Raw genomic sequence first — 22125 nt, forward strand, 5'->3', positions numbered from 1 at the left:
TGTGATTAGATTGACTAGCTTTCTGTGATTATGGTTTTGGTGTGTCTGCCCTCTGATGTCCTCTTGGCAACATCTACCGTCTTACTTGGGTTTCTCTTACCTTGGACGTGGGGTATCTCTTCACGGCCGCTCCAGCAAAGCGCAGCCGCTGCTCCTTACCTTGGACAAGGGGTGTCTCCTCACCGCTGCCCCTCCTGACCTTGAACGTGGAATAGCTCCATGCAGCCACCGCTCCTTGAACGTGGGGTTGCTCCTCCCGGCCGCCTCCCCTGGCCTTGGACATGGGGTAGCTCCTCTTGGCTGCACTCTCGGCCGCCGCCCCTGACCTCGGACGAGGGGTAGCTCCTCTTGACAGTTCCTGCGCCGCCGCAGCCTGGCACTCTCAGCCGCTGCCACTGACCTCGGACGTGCGGTAGCTCCTCTCAGCCGTGCTATGTGCACCGGTCGCAGCTGCCCACGCTATATTTTTAGATGTATATTAAATATAATACATTTAATAAACTAAGAGAACTTCGGTGAAAATCAGCACCAAGATCTAAATGAGCAGCAGTTCAGTTGCTCAGTCATGTCCGACTCTTTGTATATGTCAACAGAAATTTAGCACTTACTTTTTAAATCCTATGCCCTAATCAGTTAAAAAAGAGTTTGAATGCTTAACATATGTGTGTATATATATGCATTTCTTTATTAATGATATACACATACTGTATATGAATATAGTATTTAAAACTAGGAGAAATATAATTTATATAAATATAAAATGCTGAAATAAATGCAAGTTTAAAATGGTAGTAGTGGTTTAGCTGCCAAGTCGTGTCCAACTCTTGCGACCCCATGGATTGTAGCCCTCCAGGCTCCTCTGTTCATGAGATTCTCCAGGCAAGAAAACAAAGAAGTTTAAAATATTATTTTTATTTTGCTAATGACACAAAAATTATTAATGGTAGTATTAGTGAGAACAATGTAATTAAATATGTTTAAGTATTTTTTAAGTCACATTAAATTCTTTGTGATACTAAAGTCTTATCATGAGTCCAGTTTATTTCAGTACCAAGTTTTATTGGCTGTCATAACTAGACAAGATAACTCGTATACATAAAAATGTTGGAAGTATATCATTGGCTATGCTTAGTAAATCATGATATCACTATTATTTCATTCACTGATTGCCAGAAGTTGTCTTGGAAAATGGCTGGCACTTTTCATCTTCCCTGATGTCAGTTCTTGGGAGCTAATCAGATAGTATATCATTTTGTAAACTTTAACAAAAGAATTCAAGACCATTAAAATCTTCATTTGAAAAACTTTTAAAGTTAAAAAAAAAAAACTTCTTTTTCCAAAAAAGTTTTAGTAGTGTAGATATGAGAGTTTTTATGGTAGTACATAAAAACATGAAAAATTACATTGTTTTCATCAGCAAATTTACTTAACAGTAGAAAAATTTTCAGATTCTTTTTTTAAACAAACCATCTCTCCAGAGTACAACTTTCTTCCCCACCAAAATAGTTTCTGCTTCATTGTTATAACGTCCCTACCTTGAAACAACAGATCAAGTATATTTTTTAAGTAGCTAGTGGGTTTCATACTACTAAAAGACATTTGTCATCATAAGTAAAAGTCAATAAGTTTAGAATAATTCATTTTATAAAGCAAATGTGTAACACTCTCGAAATTTGACCACATTTTTAGTAATTTGTAGGAATTAATCTGAAAATATCTATGTGTCTCAGAATATTTTCACATCATAATATTTCAGTAGAAAATAATTATAAATATTCTATTATTAAGTGGCCTTATTCATAAATCCATGTAACCAGGTACCCATAAACTGCAGTAATTGCAATAGGCTAAACACAAAGAAATCAGTGCAGAGTGGCCCGTGGCCCACCTTCAAGTGTGAAACTTCATTCTCAAAGTGTGAATCTGAATCCTGTGAAAACCCACTCAAGGGACAAAATGAAGGCCCAGAGTAAATCTATGTATTAAATATTAAAAGTTGGCTTCTCTATTTTAGAGTTTTAAAATGAATATAAATAGAAGTTGAAATGTTTTCTTTCTAGTCCCCCATTGGATTGTGTACCACATTCTTGCTGCTGCTAAGTCACTTCAGTCATGTCCGACTCTGTGCAACCCCATAGACGGCAGCCTATCAGGGTCCCCCATCCCTGGGATTCTCCACATACTTAGGAGTATATAAACTCTGTCCAAGAGATCACTTTCAGTGAAATAGGGACTTTACCATCACCAACTCAATGAACATAAATTTGAACAAACTCCAGGAGATAGTTAGGTTTGGGGAGTCGGACATGACTTGGCAACTGAACAGCAACCATAATACTTTATTGTTCATATCCACTGAATTCTTGTGTCTGTGAACTGTCTTCTAAAACAAGCAAGCCTGACCAGTAAATTACTTGAGTGTTATAGAATTACTTTGGTTGTTGAATATCATGTAATCTAAGTGCATAATAATTCCATGTTTATTTATGCAAATCCAGTGTTACAGAAGTGGGCCTTCTTTTCCTTTTATCCGTATTTACTGATAATTTTCCAAGATTCTTTTCAGCATACCTTGGAATTATTTTTCAGTGGTACCAATTTTGCTCTTAAAAATGAAAGGTAGTCACATCTGTTGGCCTGTTACAACATTCAAACATTGCCTTAAAATAGGGCCGTTGAATACATATGGCCTATAGTACTCTGTTTTCAAGATTGTTAAAAATCAATAAGGTAAATTTAAATTTTCATTAATTCACAGGTGAAAACAGTTGAAGATAATTGTTTTAAATTGTGTGTGAATATTGAAACTTTGGTATATGAGGTATAACTGCTGATCTGAATGTAGTTGTGATTTTTATTTCATAGTAAGAATTTCAGGAGACTTCTGCAGTCTTCAGACAGTTTCAGTAATAAAGAGTATAGTGTTATTTCTCAAATTCAGCTAAACCTGCTCTTTCATAATAGCAGACTCTTCACGTCTACAACTTTTTTTCTTCTCCACAGAGTATGTTTTTCAGCTTGGAAATGCGCAATGGTTACCTACATGTGTTCTATGACTTTGGGTTTAGCAGTGGCCCTGTGCATCTTGAAGACACATTAAAGAAAGCTCAAATTAATGATGCAAAATACCATGAGGTACTGATCATTGCAGTTTGAATGCTTTGTTTTGTTTATATTTGGATCTATTGATCTAATCACATGGTCAAATGAGATAGGTGAGAAAGTAATTAAACTGAACACTTTCACATATAAAAACCAATGAAGGGCCCTCATATACCCAACTCCAGGATAACATTTGCTTCAAAAGAGTGGACATTTTTGTCATATTGGAGTTTCCTAAAAGAGTCAGTGAAGATACATTTTAATTGCTTCATTGATCAAAAAACTCCTATTGATATTCAATATATTGATTATGATGGCACTTCTGTACATTTGTTGAAAATGAGAATGTACATATACAGCTATTTTGTTTTTGCTTTTTGCTTGAGTCCCATTAAATATAAAAAGAGTAAATATAAGTGAAGAATTTCCTTTTTAAACCTTTTCTCCAAAACTTAGAAAATAGTAACACAAATTTTCTAATAAAATGAGAACCCACAAAGAATGCTCATCTGTCTTGACACAGATGTGCAGTATACTGATATTTCATCTGTTTTTACTAACAACTACTTTAAATCTATACTTTAATAAAATATGTAGAAGTCATAGTATCATCTAAGTTGAACTAAAATGCAGAGTAGAGGCTATATTTCTCTTTTCAGTTCAAAGTCCATAGCCTTCATGAGGGTGCTTCACAACAGAAGAATATTTTAACTATTTCTCTGACTAGAATTTTCCCACATTCATTAAAGCTTATTGTGTCACCAAAAAATGACATCTAGCAACATGCATACCAGGGTTCAGAAGGCACCTGTTTACAGTTTTTTCCTGAATCCCCTCAAAGGAGCAAAATAGTAATTAAAAAGTTGATCTCATAACAGAATTTTTCTTGGGCTAGCTGTGAATCCATATGGAATCCTTCTCCAGCAAATGGGAACTTCTGGTAATATGACTAAGAGTTTTCATGTCTGTGAGTACGGAAGGAAGAGCTATTGCCCATTTTGTAAACAAATAAGTATAAATTATTATTAAATAATTAAAATACATAGCAATCTTCAAAAAGCTGATTGTTAAGCAATGATCAGGACTTCTTATGTATTATTTCTCCCAGATCTCAATCATTTACCACAATGATAAGAAAATGATTTTGGTAGTTGACAGACGACATGTCAAGAGCATGGATAATGAAAAGATGAAGATACCTTTTACAGACATATACATTGGAGGAGCTCCCCCAGAAATCTTACAATCAAGGTAAGCTTTTTTCTTCTTTTAAGCTGTTTGTTCCTAACGCACGGGGCTGAGGACTCAACATCCAGAAGAAGTGTAGTATGTGTTTGAACCTTCCCACCTACTACTTCTATGCACATGTGCAAGGGCACACACACAATCATATACCTGTGTGCCCTGTGCAGCCAGTCCTTGTGACTCCCTTAAATTAGCATCAGGTAAATGTGATCTACAAAAGTCTTTATTGTTACTCTTAGAACATGGTCTAATGCAGTATTTCTCATCCACAAGAGGAAAGGTGGAGCATATGTGAAAGCAAAGAAGCATTGTGTCCATTTACTTTTGTTTTAGTATTAATTTAGAGTTATTTGAACTCTCAAATAGTATCTGAGACTAAACCAAAATTTTAAGCCTGTCCCAGGAGTTGTGAATTAAGTATGTTGTTGTTGTTTAGTCAATGAGTTGTGTCCGACTCTTTTGCGACTCCAAGGATGGTAGCCTGCCAGGCTTTTCTGTCCATCAGATTTCCCAGGCAAGAATATTGGAGTGAGTTGCCATTTCCTCCACGAGGGGATCTTCTCCACCCAGAAATCGAACTTATGTCTCCTGCATTTGCAGACAGATTCTTTACTGCTGGGCCACCAGGGAAGCCTCATGAATTAAGTATGTGTGCGTGCTAAGTCTCTTCAGTCATGTGGACTCTTTGCAACCCTATGGACACTAGCTCCCCAGGTTCCTCTGTCCATGGGATTCTCCAGGCATGAATACTGGAGTGAGTTGTCCTGCCCTTTTCGAGGGGATCTTCCTGATCCAGGGATTGAACCTATGTCTCCTGCATTGGCAGGTGGGTTCTTGACCACTAGCGCTGCCTGGGAAACCCAAATTAAGTGTAATGAAATATTATTCTGATATATTCAAAAATTCAGCTATCTCTCATTACAATCATGTCATAGCATGAGAGATCCTAAACTGAGAGACAGCATTAGGATATTCCGATATTCCAGTCCAGTCACTCTCAACCCTGGTTCTCATTAGAATGACCTAGAGAATGTTTATAAACATCACTACCCACAATCATTCTCCAGAAGTTCTAATTTTTCTGGGATAAGACCCCAACTTTAAGCTTCCTTTCCAAACTAAATATCCTCAGTTCCTTCAGCCATGCCACTTGGGATCTTTAACCATTGTGGTTGCTGTATGTGCAATTTAATCAATCAATTAGCATGTCATCCAGGCATGATCTTGTGAGAGCAGAATACAGTGGGACTATTACTCCTTAGTTTGGTCAGTGTTCATCTAAAATACATTGAAGTCACTGTAACCTACTCAGAATTAACTTCATATTCATTCAGTATCCAATACTATGTTCTTGGGCACTTCCTATCTATTAGGCATAGTGATGGGTGCTGTTTTGAGCAAAATGCCATTTTTGATCTTACAGATAAAGGATTTCTCACTTTCCTATTGCTCCAAAGTCCCAACATTCATTGAAAACTTCTTTAGCCTTGGTTGATTAGTGTGTTGCAAATAAGACAAGTAATTGAGTTCATGACTCAAGTAGGATTAGTGGACAACTGAAGACCTGGGTTCAAATCCCTAACTTTCTACTTGTGACATAGGAAAAAAAAAAAAAAAAGACTTCATATTTCTTAGTTTCATTTTATAGATAAACCTTGTGAAACTGCCAAGAGTTCACAGTTTTTGACCTATACATATGTCAGTTCATTATGGTTGAACCTATTAATCATCTGTAAAAGAGAAAGAATAGCATCACCATCTAGCTCTCTGAATTGTTATAAAGATAAAATGAGCTGATGTAAGTTAAAGGATCTTGAAAACTATAAAGAAGTAAACTGGCTCCATGCAGAATAAAGCTGTTCTATATACCAAAATTAGACATTACTGTGTACTTATGAAAGAAAGCATGAAAATGTGAATAATTACAAAGCTATTAAAAATAACTATAGATAAAATCAAATTTTACATCCTGCATATGTGTTGGGTGACATCATCATCACCTCTACCACCATCATCATCACAGCTGTATCAGTAAAGACTGATTTTCTTTTCCAGGACCTTAAGAGCACATCTTCCCCTAGATATCAATTTCAGAGGATGCATGAAGGGCTTCCAGTTCCAAAAGAAAGATTTCAATTTATTAGAACAGACAGAAACCCTGGGAGTTGGCTATGGATGCCCAGAAGACTCTCTTGTAAGTACACAATTGAAAGGTTTTTAATAAATAGACAAAAAACTTACCTCTCTTAAAAGCTGAAAAAACTCTTTTCTCTGTGATCCTATGTACACCTTGGGTTCCTTTCTGCCACCAGCAGAATCATTAAGCTAAAAAGGCTTATGGGAATCCTCTGGACTTGTCCAGTTGCTGCACCCTTCAATGGCTGGAATGCCAAAGCCTAGAGAGGCTATGTGAGCATCTTCACTCACTCACAGTAGAGAAAGTAGGCAAGCCGAAACCCCATCTGTTAGCAGCAGCATACAGAAGGAAGGCTAACAGGCCTGAATTCTAGCATAAACTGGAAATCAAAACATAACTCTTAATATAGGAGCTAGCAGACAAGGCCTTTGGTATGTAGGAAATGGACATTTTAGGCATTTGATAATTATCATAAACTCTATATTTGTACTTTCTTTGGCATACAGATATCTCGCAGAGCATATTTCAATGGACAGAGTTACATTGCTTCAAGTCAGAAAATATCTTTTTTTGATGGCTTTGAAGGAGGTTTTAATTTCCGAACATTACAGCCAAATGGATTACTGTTCTATTATGCATCAGGGGTAAGTATTTGTTTTTTGTGGTGGAAACTTCTTTGTGCTAATTGTTTTGTCTATTAAAAATACTTCTAAGCACATTAAAAGTAATTTTCAATTCAGATTAATTTTGACTCCTATACACACATGGAATGTCTCTTTTCAAACAGTTTGTAAAATATTATAAATATATCATATGTGAGTTTTTAACCTGGGCTTCATAAACCTCCCTAAGGAGTTCATGAAGAGAATTCAGTGGGTCCATGAACTAGGTGAGAAAAAAATTAAATCTTTATTTTCTCTAACTAAAATCTAGCATTTTCTTCAATTGTGAATGTCAGCAACAAACCACAGTAATATTAGCAGTACCTATGATTTTGTCTTTAGTAGAAATTAAAGGTATTTTTCATTTCATGTTATAGTTGTCATGTATATCTCAAAATACCACTTCTAAATTAAAGTAGTTATCAGATCTGCTACTAGATTTTATTATTTAGTGCCTTAATGTAGAAGTACATATATATCACATATTTATCATTTTGGTATTTTGAAACTGTATTTCAATATAATTGGTTTCCTTTGTATTCCTACATATTTTGTTGAGTGATTTTAAAATAGTTTATGAAGGAGCCCATGTGTGTCACCAAACTACCGAAAGAGTCACAGCACAAAATATGTTAAGAACCTCAGTGTATATATACAGTACTAACATACGTGTGACTCAACTTATGAAATAGTTTAATTTGCTGTAGAACTTTAGCTCCAGTCCATGGGTAGCAGTCCTTGGGGTTGCAAAGAGTTGGACACAACTGAGCAACTGAACTGAACTGAACAAAGATATACTAATACTATGTCAAGAATAAGATAACGTTTATAAAAGTTTGGTGACCTTAAAGTATTTATGTTGAGAGCTAACTGTAGAGATTGAGGCCCATATCAGGGAAGAAAAGGAAGATTATAATTTTGCCAATATTTTAAGGAATATTGCCAAACAATAAAGAAATTCAGATGTTAATTTCTGCTATTTTTAAATTTTTCTGCCTCTGTAGATGGAAAGTGAAACATTTTTTTTCTTTTTTTTCTGTTCATTTTTTTTTTAATTGGAGGCTGATTACTTTACAATATTGTGGTGGTTTTTGCCATTCATTCACATGAATCAGCCATGGGTGTACATGTGTCCCCATCCTGAACCCCCCTCCCACCTCTCTCCCCATCCCATCCCTCAGGGTCATCCCAGTGCACCAGCCCTGAGCACCCTGTCTCATGCATAGAACCTGGACTGGCGATCTATTTCACATATGATAAAGTACATGTTTTAATGCTATTCTCTCAAACCATCCCACCCTCACCTTCTCCCTCAGAGTCCAAAAGTCTGTTCTTTACATCTGTCTCTCTTTTGCTGTCTCGCATATAGGGTCATCATTACCATCTTTCTAACTTCCATATATATGTGTTAATATACTGTATTCATGTTTTTCTTTCTGACTTACTTTGCTTTGTATAATAGGCTCCAGGTTCATCCACCTCATTAGAACTGATTCAAATGCATTCTTTTTAATGGCTGAGTAATACTCCATTGTGTATATGTACCACAGCTGGAAAGTGAAACATTTTTAAAAGCCACAATAGCAAAATAACTCTTGCCTAGTCGTCTCACTATATCCCCAAAGAAATTAAAATACTGGTTTTTCAAAAGTGAGGCTGATGACAAAAGAGAAATGCTTGAGTAAAGAAAGTAACTGACGCTGGGATAACAGCTACTTAGCATGACAAAATCACCTGAAATTTTCAGTTCAAATACAGGAAATTCCTCTTTCCATTGAAATGTGTCTAATTTTATAAGTAGCATACCAGTCCAGGCAATAGAGTATTTTCTAGTAGCTGTTCATAGAAATTATTTTTCAAGCAAACCTCTCACATATGTGTGTTCCTTTAAGCAGTCCCATAAGTAAATGTTGAAAACATGTCCACCTTTTGGATCCCTGGCTTCCATTGTTAAAGAACCTGTGCTTGCTTTTCAGTCAGATATGTTCTCCATCTCATTGAATAATGGCACCGTAATCATGGACGTGAAGGGAATCAAGGTGCAGTCGGCAGATAAGCAGTACAATGATGGGCTGTCCCACTTCATCGTTACCTCCGTCTCCCCAGCAAGGTATAGCTCCTCACTTTATATTCTTTCCACCAGGTGGCTTTACCTATAGGACATGAATTCGTCCAATGACCACTGCTAATAGTAGACTGTCTCTTATTACCTTTCTAGTGTTTAAAAAAATGGTAGAAGGAACAACTTACTTTTTTTTTTCATTGCTGTTAATTTTTAAAACATGCCAAATAAGTCACTATAAAATTAATTAACAGGTATATAAAAATTTTCCCAGTGAAACCATAAGCTATAATTTACCTGAAGGAAGTACCAGTACATACCACTTAAACTAAATGGAGTACAGTGTTTTGTACATAGAAAAACTTAACAAACAACAGGTTTCATTAGGTTTTAATTAAACAGTTGAGAAAGTTACATTTATGGTCACATTTTAAAAAGTCTTTGGAGAAGGAAATGGCAGCCCACTCCAGTATTCTTGCCTGGAGAATTCCATGGACAGAGGAGCCTGGTGGCTACAGTCTGTAGGGTCACAAAGAGTCAGACACAACTGAGTGACTAACACTTTAACTTCACTTTAAAAAGTCTTAACTTTATCTTTACAGTATGTAATACTGTATTTCTCTTTCGTAAAAGGAAAATTCTTTCTGTAAAAGCAATATATTTTCTGTTGCAGACTGCTACTATTCTGTCCATTCCTGGGGAGCCCTCCCATTAAAAGGAAATGTTAATAGGTCTTTTCAAGATGCCATTTCCAATCACTGTCAATGTGCTTTAGAATGAAAATAGCTTCCCACAAATGTGATTAAATGATCACCATGATTTATGTTCTGATTTTTCCACACCAAAAAAAAAAAAAAGAAGTTGCTGATGACTAGTCATTTGAACCTGCTTCTATGGGTTTAAATTCCAGTCATGATTTGGAGAGTCTTTTCTGCCTATAGAAATATTCATCCATTTTATTCTGAGCCTCACAAAGAGTCTGGAAACTTGCTATCTTATCATTAACCAAATGTTCCATTTCTCATTTCCATGAGAAAACATACAACCTAGAATGGAACTCAAGTAATACATTAACTGTGTAGTGCTTAAAAAAGCTTTTTCCCTTACAGGTATGAATTGATAGTAGATAAAAGCAGACTTGGGAGTAAGAACCCTACCAAAGGGAAAGTGGAGCAGACCCAAGCAGGTGAAAAAAAGTTCTACTTCGGCGGCTCACCCATCACTCCCCAGTATGCTAATTTCACCGGATGTATAAGTAATGCCTACTTTACCAGGTACAGTATTTTTAGTATTCATAAATCTGCATGATCAGTAAAGACGTTCAAGTTGAAAATTAAATTATTTACCTTATTAAAATTAAGAACTATGAAATATTGGGGGCATAAGAGGGTAGCAATTAAATGCTTGCATGTGCTTGAAAAACTGACACACTTGGGTTTGTAAGTTTTTTGCTTTTTAATTTTTGTATGGCACCGGCTAAGTAAGCCTTTGTTTCTTCAGCTGCAAAATGCAGATAATAATAGGGCCTGCTTGGTAAACTTGTTATGAGGATTAATTGAGATAATGTGCATAAAGCACATGGCATAAAGCAAACTGTGAATGTTAAATGTGGTTATTTCTGTACTTACTATCAGTGGTACAATACAGAGCAACATACCCAAATCATCCTCAGAGGTTTAAGAAAGTCTTTTTTGTGTTAATTTAATGCATGACTATTTTTTTCATTAATTTTCTCTTGTTGAAATTTGGTTGATGTACAATATTATATTAGTTTCAGGTATACTACATAGTGATTTGACATCTGATTGTTGTTCAGTCTCTAAGTCAGATCTGACTGTTTTCAGCCCCATGGACTGCAGCACACCAGGCTCCTCTATCCTCTGTTATCTCCTTGAGTTTGCTCGTACTCATGTCCTTTGAGTTGGTGTTGCTATCTAACCATCTCATCCTCTGCCACCCCCTTCTTTTGCCTTCAATCTTTCCCAGCATCAGGTTCTTTTCTAATGAGTCGGCTCTTCACATCAGGTGGCCAAAGTATTGGAGCTTCAGCTGCAGCATCAGTCCTTCCAATGAATATTCAAGATTGATTTCCTTTAGGATTGACTGGTTTGATCTCCTTGCAGTCAAAGGGACTCTCAAGAGTCTTCTCCAGCTTCACAATTCAAAAGCATCAATTCTGCAGTGCTCAGCCTTCTTTGTGTGTTCAACTGTCAGATTCGTACATCACTACTGGGAAAACCGTAGCTTTGACTATACAGACCTTTGTCAGCAAAATGATGTCTCTGCTTTTTAATATGTTGTCTAGGTTTGTCATAGCTTTTCTTCCAAGGAGCAAGTATCTTTTAATTTCATGGCTGCCATCACTGTCCACAGTGATTTTGGAGCCCAAGAAAATAAAATCTGTCACGGCTTCCACTTTTTCCCCATCTATTTGCCATAAAGTTATGGGACTGGATGCCATGATCTTAGTTTTTTGACTGTTAAGTCTTAAGCCAGGTTTTTCACTCTTCTCTTTTGCCCTTATCAAGAAGTTCTCTAATTGCTCTTTACTTTCTGCCGTTAGAGTGGTATCATCTGCATATCTGAGGTTGTTTCTATTTCTCCCAGCAATCCTGATTCCAGTTTGTGATTCATCTAGCCTGGCATTTCTTATGATATACTCTGCATATAAGTTAAATAAGCACAGTGACATTATACAGCCTTGACATACTCCTCCCCCAATTTGGAACCAGTCCATTGTTCCATATCCAGTTATAACTGTTGCTTCTTGACTTGCATACAGATTTCTCAGGAGACATTTGCGTATATGAACTACTCACCGAGATAAGTCTACTAACCATCTTTCTCCATACTGTTGTTATAATGTTATCGACTGTATTCCTTATGTTATTTATTAGATGCCCATGGCTTATTTATAAGTGGAGGTTTGTACCTCTTAATCCTTTTCACCAATTTTGGACTCATACCTCCCCTTCTGCATCCACCCATTTGCTCTCTGTATCTGTGACCCTGTTTTGTTGTTTGTTTTTTAGATTCCGCTTTTAAGTGAAATCATGTAGTATTGTCTTTCTCCATCTGACTTATTTCATTTAACATAATACCCCCTAGATGCATCCATGTCACAAATGGCAAGATTTCATTTTTCATGGCTAAATAATATTTCATATACGTATACATACCCCATCTTTATCCATTCATCTATCAGTCAACACTTAAGTTGCTTCCATATTGTGGCTGTTGTAAATAACCCTGAAGTGAAACTAGAGGTGCATGTATCTCTTCAAATTAGTCTTTTTGTTTTCTTCTGGTAAATACCCATTGCTGGGTCATATGGTAGTTCTATTTTTAATGTTTTGAGAAGCCTATTTTCCATAGTGGCTGCACTAAGTTACATTCCTACCAGCAAAACGTGAGGGTTCCCTTTTCTCTGCATCCTCACTAACACTTATTGTGTCTTGTCTTTTTTATGATAGGCATCATGACAGGTGAGTGGTATCTCTTTGTGGTTTTGATTTTCATTTCCCTGATGATTAGTGGTATTAAGCATCTTTTCATGTGTCTATTTTCTGTCTTTATATCTTCTTTGGAGAAATGGCTATTTAGGTCCTATGCCCCCTTTTTCAATCAAGTTGTTTGGTTTTTATGTTGAATTGTATGAGTTCTTTGTGTATTTTTCATATTAACCCCTGATCAGATATATTGTTTGCAAATATCTTCTCCAGTTCGGTAGACTACCATGTTGTTTTATCCTTAACAAAGACAATGAGAACCCCCTGAGTTCAAAAACATGCAAGGGAGGAATTTAATACAGATTAAGTAACACAGATGAGGTCCCCATCATCCAGGACATGGTGAGGGAAGACATGTTCACTTGTCAGAGTGTGCTGGTGCCAGGCACAGAGTTATTGGTTAATCGGTTAAATGATCATTTAAAGGGTTCTAATTAAGATAGTGGTTGGTGGATCAAGACCCATCACACACACACACACACACACACACACACACACACACACACATGAATTAATTGCTAAAGTTCTTTGACTGCCCTCGTTTGGTCATGTAATTCTGAACAACATTCTTAAGATTTTTCTTTCCTCTGTTACAAACACAGGTTGGACAGAGATGTAGAGGTCGAAGATTTCCAGCGGTATTCTGAAAAGGCCCACACTTCTCTTTATGAGTGTCCCATTGAGTCTTCACCATTGTTTCTCCTTCACAAAAAAGGAAGAAATTCCTCGAAGCCTAAAACAAATCAGAATAAAAAGGTAAAAGATAATGCTGCACCACGTTCTAGATTGCCCTTGTATTCCACACATACAATTCTAGTCACTGGTGCTTTATTGAATTTACTCATTTGCAACTGTGTTTGTATGAAAGATATGATTTCTGTAGTATCTGATATTGCAGTTTACCAGATTTGTCGTATCAGTTCTTATTCCCAAAGAAACAGTTTGAGTAAGCTTTTGCTCTTGCTTCCAACTGCTTTTCATTACAGTGGTTAAAATTGCTCTGTATTTTATATAAAAATGTATACTATTTACTGCGATCATTCTCTAGCAACATTTGTTGTTGCATAACAGCCTCTAGTTTCTGTCACAGTCCTAGAAATCGTTGGTTTCTGATCTTACCTTGTTTCTCCCTCCTTCCTGACCTTCCTTTTAACCACTCACATCCACAGTTGGTCTGTGGCATCAACTAGAGTGACTTTGCATTCAAAGTCTTGAGTCTTGAGTTGCAGCCACTGACAGCTGTTCTCTCATTCGTTTTGCACCTAGCGTGTACATTACTTGCCTTCATTACAAACGGAAGTCCAGTTCCTTCTCATTCTTTCAGTCTGACCCTCCCTACTCCTTCCTGGCCCAATGTAAACAACGCAGTCAAGTGCCGGTGCTGCCATCCTGGTCCAAGCCGTTGTCGTCTCTCATCTGAGCTACTGTAATAGCCTCCCAACAGACCTCCCTGTTTTACCTTGTTCCCCAATAGTATATTCTCAGCACAACAGCCAGATCCTTTTGAACATGCCTTATCCTGTTACTTCTGTGTTCAAAATGGTCCTCCCACTGTACTCAGTTAAACGCTGAAGTTCCTACAGTGTCGTGAGGGACCCTTGTTCTCACTTGCTCTTCTCCTCCTATTGATCTACCGGCTGTTTCTAGAGTAAGCCAGGTACACTCCTGCCTTAAGATCCTCCCTTGAACTTTCCTCTTACCTAGACCATGCTTCCCCCAAATATCTGCATTGACAGCTTCTCAAGGATTGCCCAGCTCTCATCTGATCAGTGAGACCAGCCTTAACCCCTATTTTATTTTATTTGTTTTTTTAATTGAAGTATAGTTGTATAATGTTACATAAGTTACGAGTATACAATATGTAGCGATACTCGATTTTTAAAGGTTGTACTCCATTTATAGTTAATATAAAATATTGGCCATATTGCCCATGCTGTACAATATATCCTTGTAGCTTATTTTATACCTAATAGTTCATACCTCTTATTCTCCACCCTTGTGTTGCCCCTCCCCACTTTCCTCTCCCCTCTGGTGACCACTAGTTTGTTCTCTCTCTGAGTCTGCTTCTTTTTTGTTATATTCACTAGTTTGTTGTCTTTTTTAGATTTCACATATAAAGGATATCCCACAGTATTTGTCTTTCTCTGACTTATTCACTTAACATTATGCTGTGCAAGTCCATCTATGTTGCTGCAAACGGCGAAATTCTGTTCTTTTTATGACTGAGTAGGTCCATTGTGTGTGTGTGTGTATAATGTATGTATCTTCTTATTCATCTTTTGATGCTCTTTTAGGTTGTTTCCGTATCTCGGCAATTGTAAACAATGCTGCTGTGAACATTGGGTATATGTATCTCTTCAAATTAGAGTTTTTGTGTTATTTTTGGATATATACCCAGGAGTGGAATTGCTGGGTCATATGGGAGTTCTGTTATATTTTTAGTTTTTTGAGATACCTTCATACTATTTTCCACAGTAGCTGCACCAGTCTGCATTCCCACCAACAGTATAAAAGGATACCTTTTTCTCCACATCCTCACCAATTTGTGTTCTTTTTGATGATAGCCATTCTGACAAGTGTGAGGTGATAGCTCACTGTGGGTTTGATTTGCATTTCCCTGATTTCTTGGATTTGCCCAGAACACAGACTTTTTTGGAGGTCTTATCTTTTCCCCATATGAGATTAAGAGTTTTGGGCTTCCCTTCTGGTCTAGTGGTTAAGAATCCACCTGCTAATACAGGAGATGTGAGTTCAATCCCTGGTCTAGGAAGATTCTACATGCCCTCCACTTGCCACAATTAGAGAAAACCTGTGCATAGCAATGAATACCCAGCACAACCAAAAATAGATATATATTGTCAGTCTGTTCCAGTCTGTATTACAGTATTGTTTTATGGAAATTCCACACTGCTTTGTTTGACTAGTAGAAATCCTCCTATACTTCCAGGACTAACGTAGGTTTATTTTTATGTGTATAGTTCTTCTGACATTTCGATGGGAATTAGGGAGGGGGAAAGCTGTGTGCATTCATTCAGCAATCCTAAACCAAAAACTGTCCTCTCCCCTCTGATCCTGTACCTCAACCTGACTCTTGCTGTGTTCTCCAGCTCTCCTAGCTCCAAACATTTCCTCTCTCTTCTTACTTTATTGCAAGATTTCTTCCCAAGTGGATCAGATCAGGCCACTCTCTGCTTTTCAAACCTGTGGTGCTTCTCATCACCTAAAAAACAAAGCCCCATCCTTTACAAAGTCATCTAAGGTTCTTTCTATCCAGCTACAACCTGTCTTCCAATTTGTTGTTTAAAAGCCAAATCAATTTTCAGTCCTTAAAAAACAGGAACCATGTCTCACTCACCTTTCTGTTCCCCACCACACGCTGCCCACTGAAGGCACACAGAAACATTGATTTTTTTCTTCTTCTTCTTCACTCCTACTTATTAGGTACTCAATAAACATTTGCTTGAATAAATGAGTAAATGACTGAATGCTCAGATTTACTTGCATTTACTTTTGCTTCAGAAATTGACTAAATAACCATTAAGTATTAGTCTGTAGCTTCAGAACTGTAAATTTTAAAATCAATAGTGCAATTTCAAGAGCACAAAATAATTTTTTTAATCGTTCTATATCCTGTCACATAAGTTTGCTACATATCTTATCACCCAAAACACTCTTAAAAAAATATTTTGAAGATGTTACTAAGTATTTAACTTTTTATGCAGGATATGTAAATAATAATATGTGTATTCAAGTGGTATTGTTGCATATGATATGAGGATTTTATTTATCAAGTCTGTCAGGAGTCTTTATTGCCAATTTTTTCATTTTCCACCATTGATTAAAATGTGCATTTAATTTAAATCACAGAGCACTTGTCTCTATAGCTTCACTATACAAATTGTTTTCAGACTGTAAATGGGAATTTTGGGTTTGTTAACATAACTCTGTTGTCGTTTGTTGTTACTGCTGCAGCTACTGCTGGCATTTGCTTATGGTAGTAGAGGAATGGAGAGGTCTAATATTTTATGAGTGGAATATGTACAAAGAATATACACTTTAATTATTGAATCATCATTGTTAATGATAAAAAATTAAAAGTGAATTTTTGCTACTAGTATGTCAGTTTTATCCCTTAAATGAGTCATTTCCTACTCTTACAGGGAGGGAAAAGTAAAGATGCTCCTTCGTGGGATCCTGTTGGCCTGAAATTCCTAGAGAGGAATATTCCAAGAGACTTGCACTGCCAGCTTTCCAACAGCCCTAGAGCGATAGAGCACGCCTATCAGTATGGAGGGACAGCCAACAGTCGTCAAGAGTTTGAACACCTAAAAGGAGATTTTGGTGAAAAGTAAAGTAACACACTATCCGTTCAGAAACTTGATGCCATGGCTGGGCTTCATCCTTACTTGCCATATGTTCTTTTTCCTATAATTTTTCTGTGCTGCTTTAATCTTGTTCTTTTTTTCATCAAAACAATTACTAAATAGAACATAATTCAAACTGTCCAATAAATAACATTCTCTGTGACTTTCTTCCCAAAAGTAAGGTGCATATAACAGCATTGTCCTAGGAGTTTGCTGTGCTTAATGAAAAAGAAAATACAATCCAAGAAAGGAAGATGGGGGAAATTTTAAATGCCTCATCATATAACCCTACTGTCACCTTCCCTTTCCGACACAAATCGCTTTCAGACTGTAAGTGGGAATGCATCTGAACTGCTGGAAGGTTAATAAGGAAAGACACTAAAAATACAAAATGCACTGTGTCTCTGCTGACCCTCAGCTATCTCTAAAGTTCATCACCCCTTCCTGGTGTTCCACAACTCTCCAAGTTATTTAGGATTATTTAAGATTTCTTTTCCAGTGTTAGCACCCAGATACTCTTATATAGCTCTTTCAAACATTCATACCGTCAGTGGATTCAATAAAAAACTCCTAATTTCCTATTTTCCTAATAGGCAGAATCGGTATTTTGTATTCTTCAGGAAAAATACAGAGTTAATCAAACTGAAAATTAGCTTAATAAATGTATCTTATCTGTGGCGTAAAGCTGAATTTCTAGAAATTTTATTTGACTTCTACACATTTTGGTAGCTGTTTTTAGCATGTGATATCCATTGATTAATTTTTATGGGGAGAAAACTGAATCTGTATTTTAGATAGTACATAAATCATATTGTTTCTATGCAAATTTGTATATGCATATTAATTGCTCTCTAGTATTTTGTCTACATGAAGCTTCCTTAGTATAAAGATTTTTACTAAATTAAGTGCAATCAGTTTTTCAAAGCAGGACATGATATTTTTTTTAAAAAAAATTTTCGTTGGAGGATAATTGCTTTACAATATTGTGTCAGTTTCTGCCATACAACAATGTGAATCAGCCATAATTATACATATGTCCCCTCCTTCTTGAACCTCCCTCCCACTCCCCTCAACATCGCATCCCTCTAGGCATCTCTGGTTTGAGCTCCCTATGTTATATGGCAGCTTCCCACTAGCCATCTATTTTACATATGGTAATATATACGTTTCCATGGTACTCTCTCCTCTCCATGGTCCCGCCCTCTCCTTCCCTCACTGTGTCCACAAGTCTGTTCTCTGTGTCTGCGTCTCTATTCCTGCCCTGCAGATAGGTTCATCAATACCATTTTTCTAGATTCTATATGTATGTGTTATTTTATGAAACTTGTTTTTCTCTGATTTACTTCATTCTGTAGTAACAGGCTCTAGGTTCATCCACCTCACTAGAGGTGATTCAAACTATTTTTCTTTTTATGACTGAGGAATACTCCATTGTACATATGTCCACAACTTCTTTATTCATCTGTCAGTGGACATCTAGGTTGCTTCCATGTCCTGGCTATTGTAAATAGTGCTGCGATAAACATTGGGGTACTGGTGTCTTTTTCAGTTGTGATTTTCTCAGGGCATATGCCCAGCAGTGAAATTGCTGGGTCTTATGGTAATTTTATGCTTCTGAGGTGGTGCTAGTGATAAAGAACCCACCTGCCAGTGCAGGATACGTAAGAGATGTGGGTTTGATCCCTAGGTCAGGAAAATCCCCTGGAGGAGGGCATGGCAATGCACTCCAGTAATCTTGCCTGGAGAATCCCATGAACAGAGGAGCCTCATGGGATATAGTCCATAGGGTCGCAAAGAGTCAGACACGACTGAAGCGACTTAGCATGCATGCATATGGTAGTTTTATTCCTAGTTTTTTAAGAAATCGCCACACTGTTCTCCATAATGGCTGTATCAATTTACATTCCCACCAGCAGTCCAGAGGGTTCCCTTTTCTCCACATTTTCTCCAGCATTTATTGAAACAACACTTTCTTAAATGTGGGATTTATCCCCATTGTATGAGGAAATGGAGAAGGATTTACATTTTTGAATTAGCAGTGCTGACCCGATATTCACAATAATAATAAGATGTAATTAGAAGTAATGTTGCTTGGGATTAGATCAGATGGCTTTATTCTTCCTTACGCTGTATTGTCTTGGGAAGTTAGAGATCACAGTCTTCTTTGACAAGTGGTAAGCTTTTCCTTCTCATTTACCAGATCCCAGTTTTCCATTCGTCTGAAAACACGTTCCTCCCATGGGATGATTTTCTATGTCTCAGATCAAGAAGAGAATAACTTCATGACTCTGTTCTTAGCCCATGGCCGCTTGGTTTTCATGTTTAATGTTGGCCACAAGAAGCTGAAGATTAGAAGCCAGGAGAAATACAATGATGGATTGTGGCATGATGTAAGTTGAAGGCAGAGAATATTATTATCAGCAAACGTCCACCATTCTAATACCCCACTAGTGGTTTCTCTAGAAACATCCATTTACAAATTTTGTTGCTATATGTTCAGAGTTCAGTTTCAGAAACTTTTGTTAATTTATTACAAAAATCTTGAAGCTAATTATTTTAAAAGAAATATAATCTGAGTATAATTTTTTTGACAGATCAGCTATTTTTAGTGCAGTTACTTTAAACAAAAGATCAGTGGTCAGCATAAGCTGAAGTTTGGTTTCTAAGGATTTTTCACTTGACTGGGTTTTTTTCCACTGCCTATAATAGTCTAAATTTTCTATGATTGCTGAGTGTCTTATAGACTAAGCTGTGGAAGGTACAAAATAGAGTAAATCTGTTAGGAAGAAAGGATACAACAGGTAGAATAACCTAAATATCAAAACAATTCAGTGTGTGTATAGTGGGAAAAATAAGCAATGTCACCTGTATTACTAGGAAGAAAGGATACAACAGGTAGAATAACCTAAATATCAAAGCAATTCTGTGTGTGTATAGTGGGAAAGTAAGCAGTGTCAGCTGCATTACAATTAATTATAATCAAATTTAGAAGCGAGAGCATGTGGGCTGCCAGCTGGGACAGAGAACTCTGCTAAACATAAGCTGTATTCAGAGATTAAGCCTGTAACTTTAAATCAGGCTTCAAAAGAAGAGACAAACTCCTGACCTTTGGTGAAAGGATCACTCTTTAAAGAACCTCTGCAGCACTGCAGATGACAGCACAGTTGGGAGGAGAAGCAACACAGCCTTTCCACCAATCTTTGGATGTGCTAAAGACACGCGGTTGTCCTTCTCTCCATCAAGGTGATATTTATTCGGGAAAAGAGCAGCGGCCGAATGATAATTGATGGACTTCGAATCTTAGAAGAAAGTCTTCCCCCTGCAGGAGCTGACTGGAAAATCAGGGGTCCTATTTATTTGGGAGGTGTGGCCCCTGGAAGGGCTGTGAAAAATGTGCAGGTAAGCCAGGTGTGATCAAGTAGAGCCATCAACCTTTAGAGTTGAAAGATTGTTTAGTCTAGCCCTCACTTTATGATTAGAAAACTGGCAAAAGTAAAACTGTACTTTGGCTGGAGATGGGATACATAAGTGGGTATTGTTTTATGGTTATCTGTCCACCCTGTGACATCACAAAGCCCAGAGTAATCTTTTGATTCTAAGGTAGAGGTGAGATGAAAAATGTTTCAGAGGTATAAACTGTCATGAAACGTTATGTCTCAAGGGATGCTTATTGGTTCAGCAAGTACCCACGCTTTTAGTCTTTAGAGCTAGGGAGAGCTGGAGAACACAGCAAGAGTCAGGTTGAGACACAGGATCAGAGGGGAGAGGACAGTTTCTGGTTTAGGATTGCTGAATGAATGCACACAGCTTTCCCCCTCCCCAAAAGAGAATTCCCTGGTGCTCCAGTGGTTAGGACTCAGTGCTTTCACCGCCCAGGCCTGGGCTCAATCCCTGGTCAGGGAACTAAGATCCTGCAGGCTGCATGGCACAGCCCCCCAAAAAAAACTAGCCAGAAAAGAAAGCAAGTCATTATATTATATATTATTGGGTAAAAAAAAAAAAAAAAAACTTTCAGGCCATTATGTAAACTATGATCTCATTTTCATTTCTTACACACACACACACACAGAATTTGTAATTGTACAAGGAAATGTGGTTACCCCTTGGGGAACATGAGGATATGGTAGAAGAAAACAACATTATTTTGTAATTTAAAAGTTGAAAATATTGGACCTTCAAAAATATTTAGCAATAAAGGAATGCATCAAAGGACTAAGTTTATTTTTAATATAAATACAGGTTTGACTTTAACACAAAGAATACACTTCTAAGATCCATTAAATGGCTTCCCTGGTGGCTCAGTGGTACAGAATCTGCCTGCCAATGCAGGAGATTCAGGTTTGATCCCTGAGTCAGAAAGATCCCCTGGAGAAGGAAATAGCAATCCATTCCGGTATTCTTGCCTGGAAAATCCTATGGATAGAGGAGTCTAGCAGGCTACAGATCACAGGGTCACAAAAAAGTCAGACACAATTTAGTGACTAAACAACAACAACAAAGATCCATTAATATGTGTGTGTAAGGCAAAAATGGGGGGAAATGTTCATATTTAATTTGATTTTAGATGAGTAGCCCCAATTCCATGACAGCTTCTTTAAAAGAAAGATTTCTATAACTGTGAAATCGGTTATCTGAAGTGGCCCATGTTTCATGTCCTGTGGTATGATAAATGCTCAAACACAAGCCAGTAAAGCAAATCCTCTGCTGTTTATTTAACCATGGTAGATTTAACAGTTTAGTTCTTTGCTAGCCCTCAACAGCATTAGGTGATCTAGGGCACAGCTGTCTTTCTTGAAGAAAACAAATGAGAATATTTCTAATTCAATTTGAAAACCACAGCTGCAATTTACCTTGTGAAAAATGTTGAAATTTTTGTACCTTAATTAGGTAGGCTGTTATTATCTAATACAAAATTCTAGCTTCAAAGATCTAGTTAAAAAGCAACAATCTGGAAAATGATTGACTATTCAGATAGCTAAAACAAATAGGGCAAGAAATTGGTAGGTTCCTCTCAGGACACAAATCCCTTCATTGGTGTGTCTGT

The 22125-nt window shown here is 37.1% G+C and overlaps 1 protein-coding gene across 1 annotated transcript in view; it reads left to right on the forward strand.

Moving 5' to 3' along the window:
• LAMA4 (laminin subunit alpha 4) overlaps positions 1-22125 on the forward strand; it is a 144324-nt gene that overhangs the window by 113595 nt on the left and 8604 nt on the right. Inside the window, exons 24-33 of the mRNA XM_052645687.1 lie at positions 3004-3135; positions 4211-4353; positions 6403-6541; positions 6991-7128; positions 9123-9256; positions 10318-10482; positions 13320-13473; positions 16878-17065; positions 19282-19471; positions 20325-20480. Coding sequence (XP_052501647.1) covers positions 3004-3135; positions 4211-4353; positions 6403-6541; positions 6991-7128; positions 9123-9256; positions 10318-10482; positions 13320-13473; positions 16878-17065; positions 19282-19471; positions 20325-20480 — 1539 coding nt within the window. The remainder of the gene's footprint in view (positions 1-3003; positions 3136-4210; positions 4354-6402; positions 6542-6990; positions 7129-9122; positions 9257-10317; positions 10483-13319; positions 13474-16877; positions 17066-19281; positions 19472-20324; positions 20481-22125) is intronic.

The sequence above is a fragment of the Budorcas taxicolor genome, chromosome 9 (genome assembly GCF_023091745.1).
Source record: "Budorcas taxicolor isolate Tak-1 chromosome 9, Takin1.1, whole genome shotgun sequence".
NCBI classification, from domain to species: Eukaryota; Metazoa; Chordata; class Mammalia; order Artiodactyla; family Bovidae; genus Budorcas; species Budorcas taxicolor.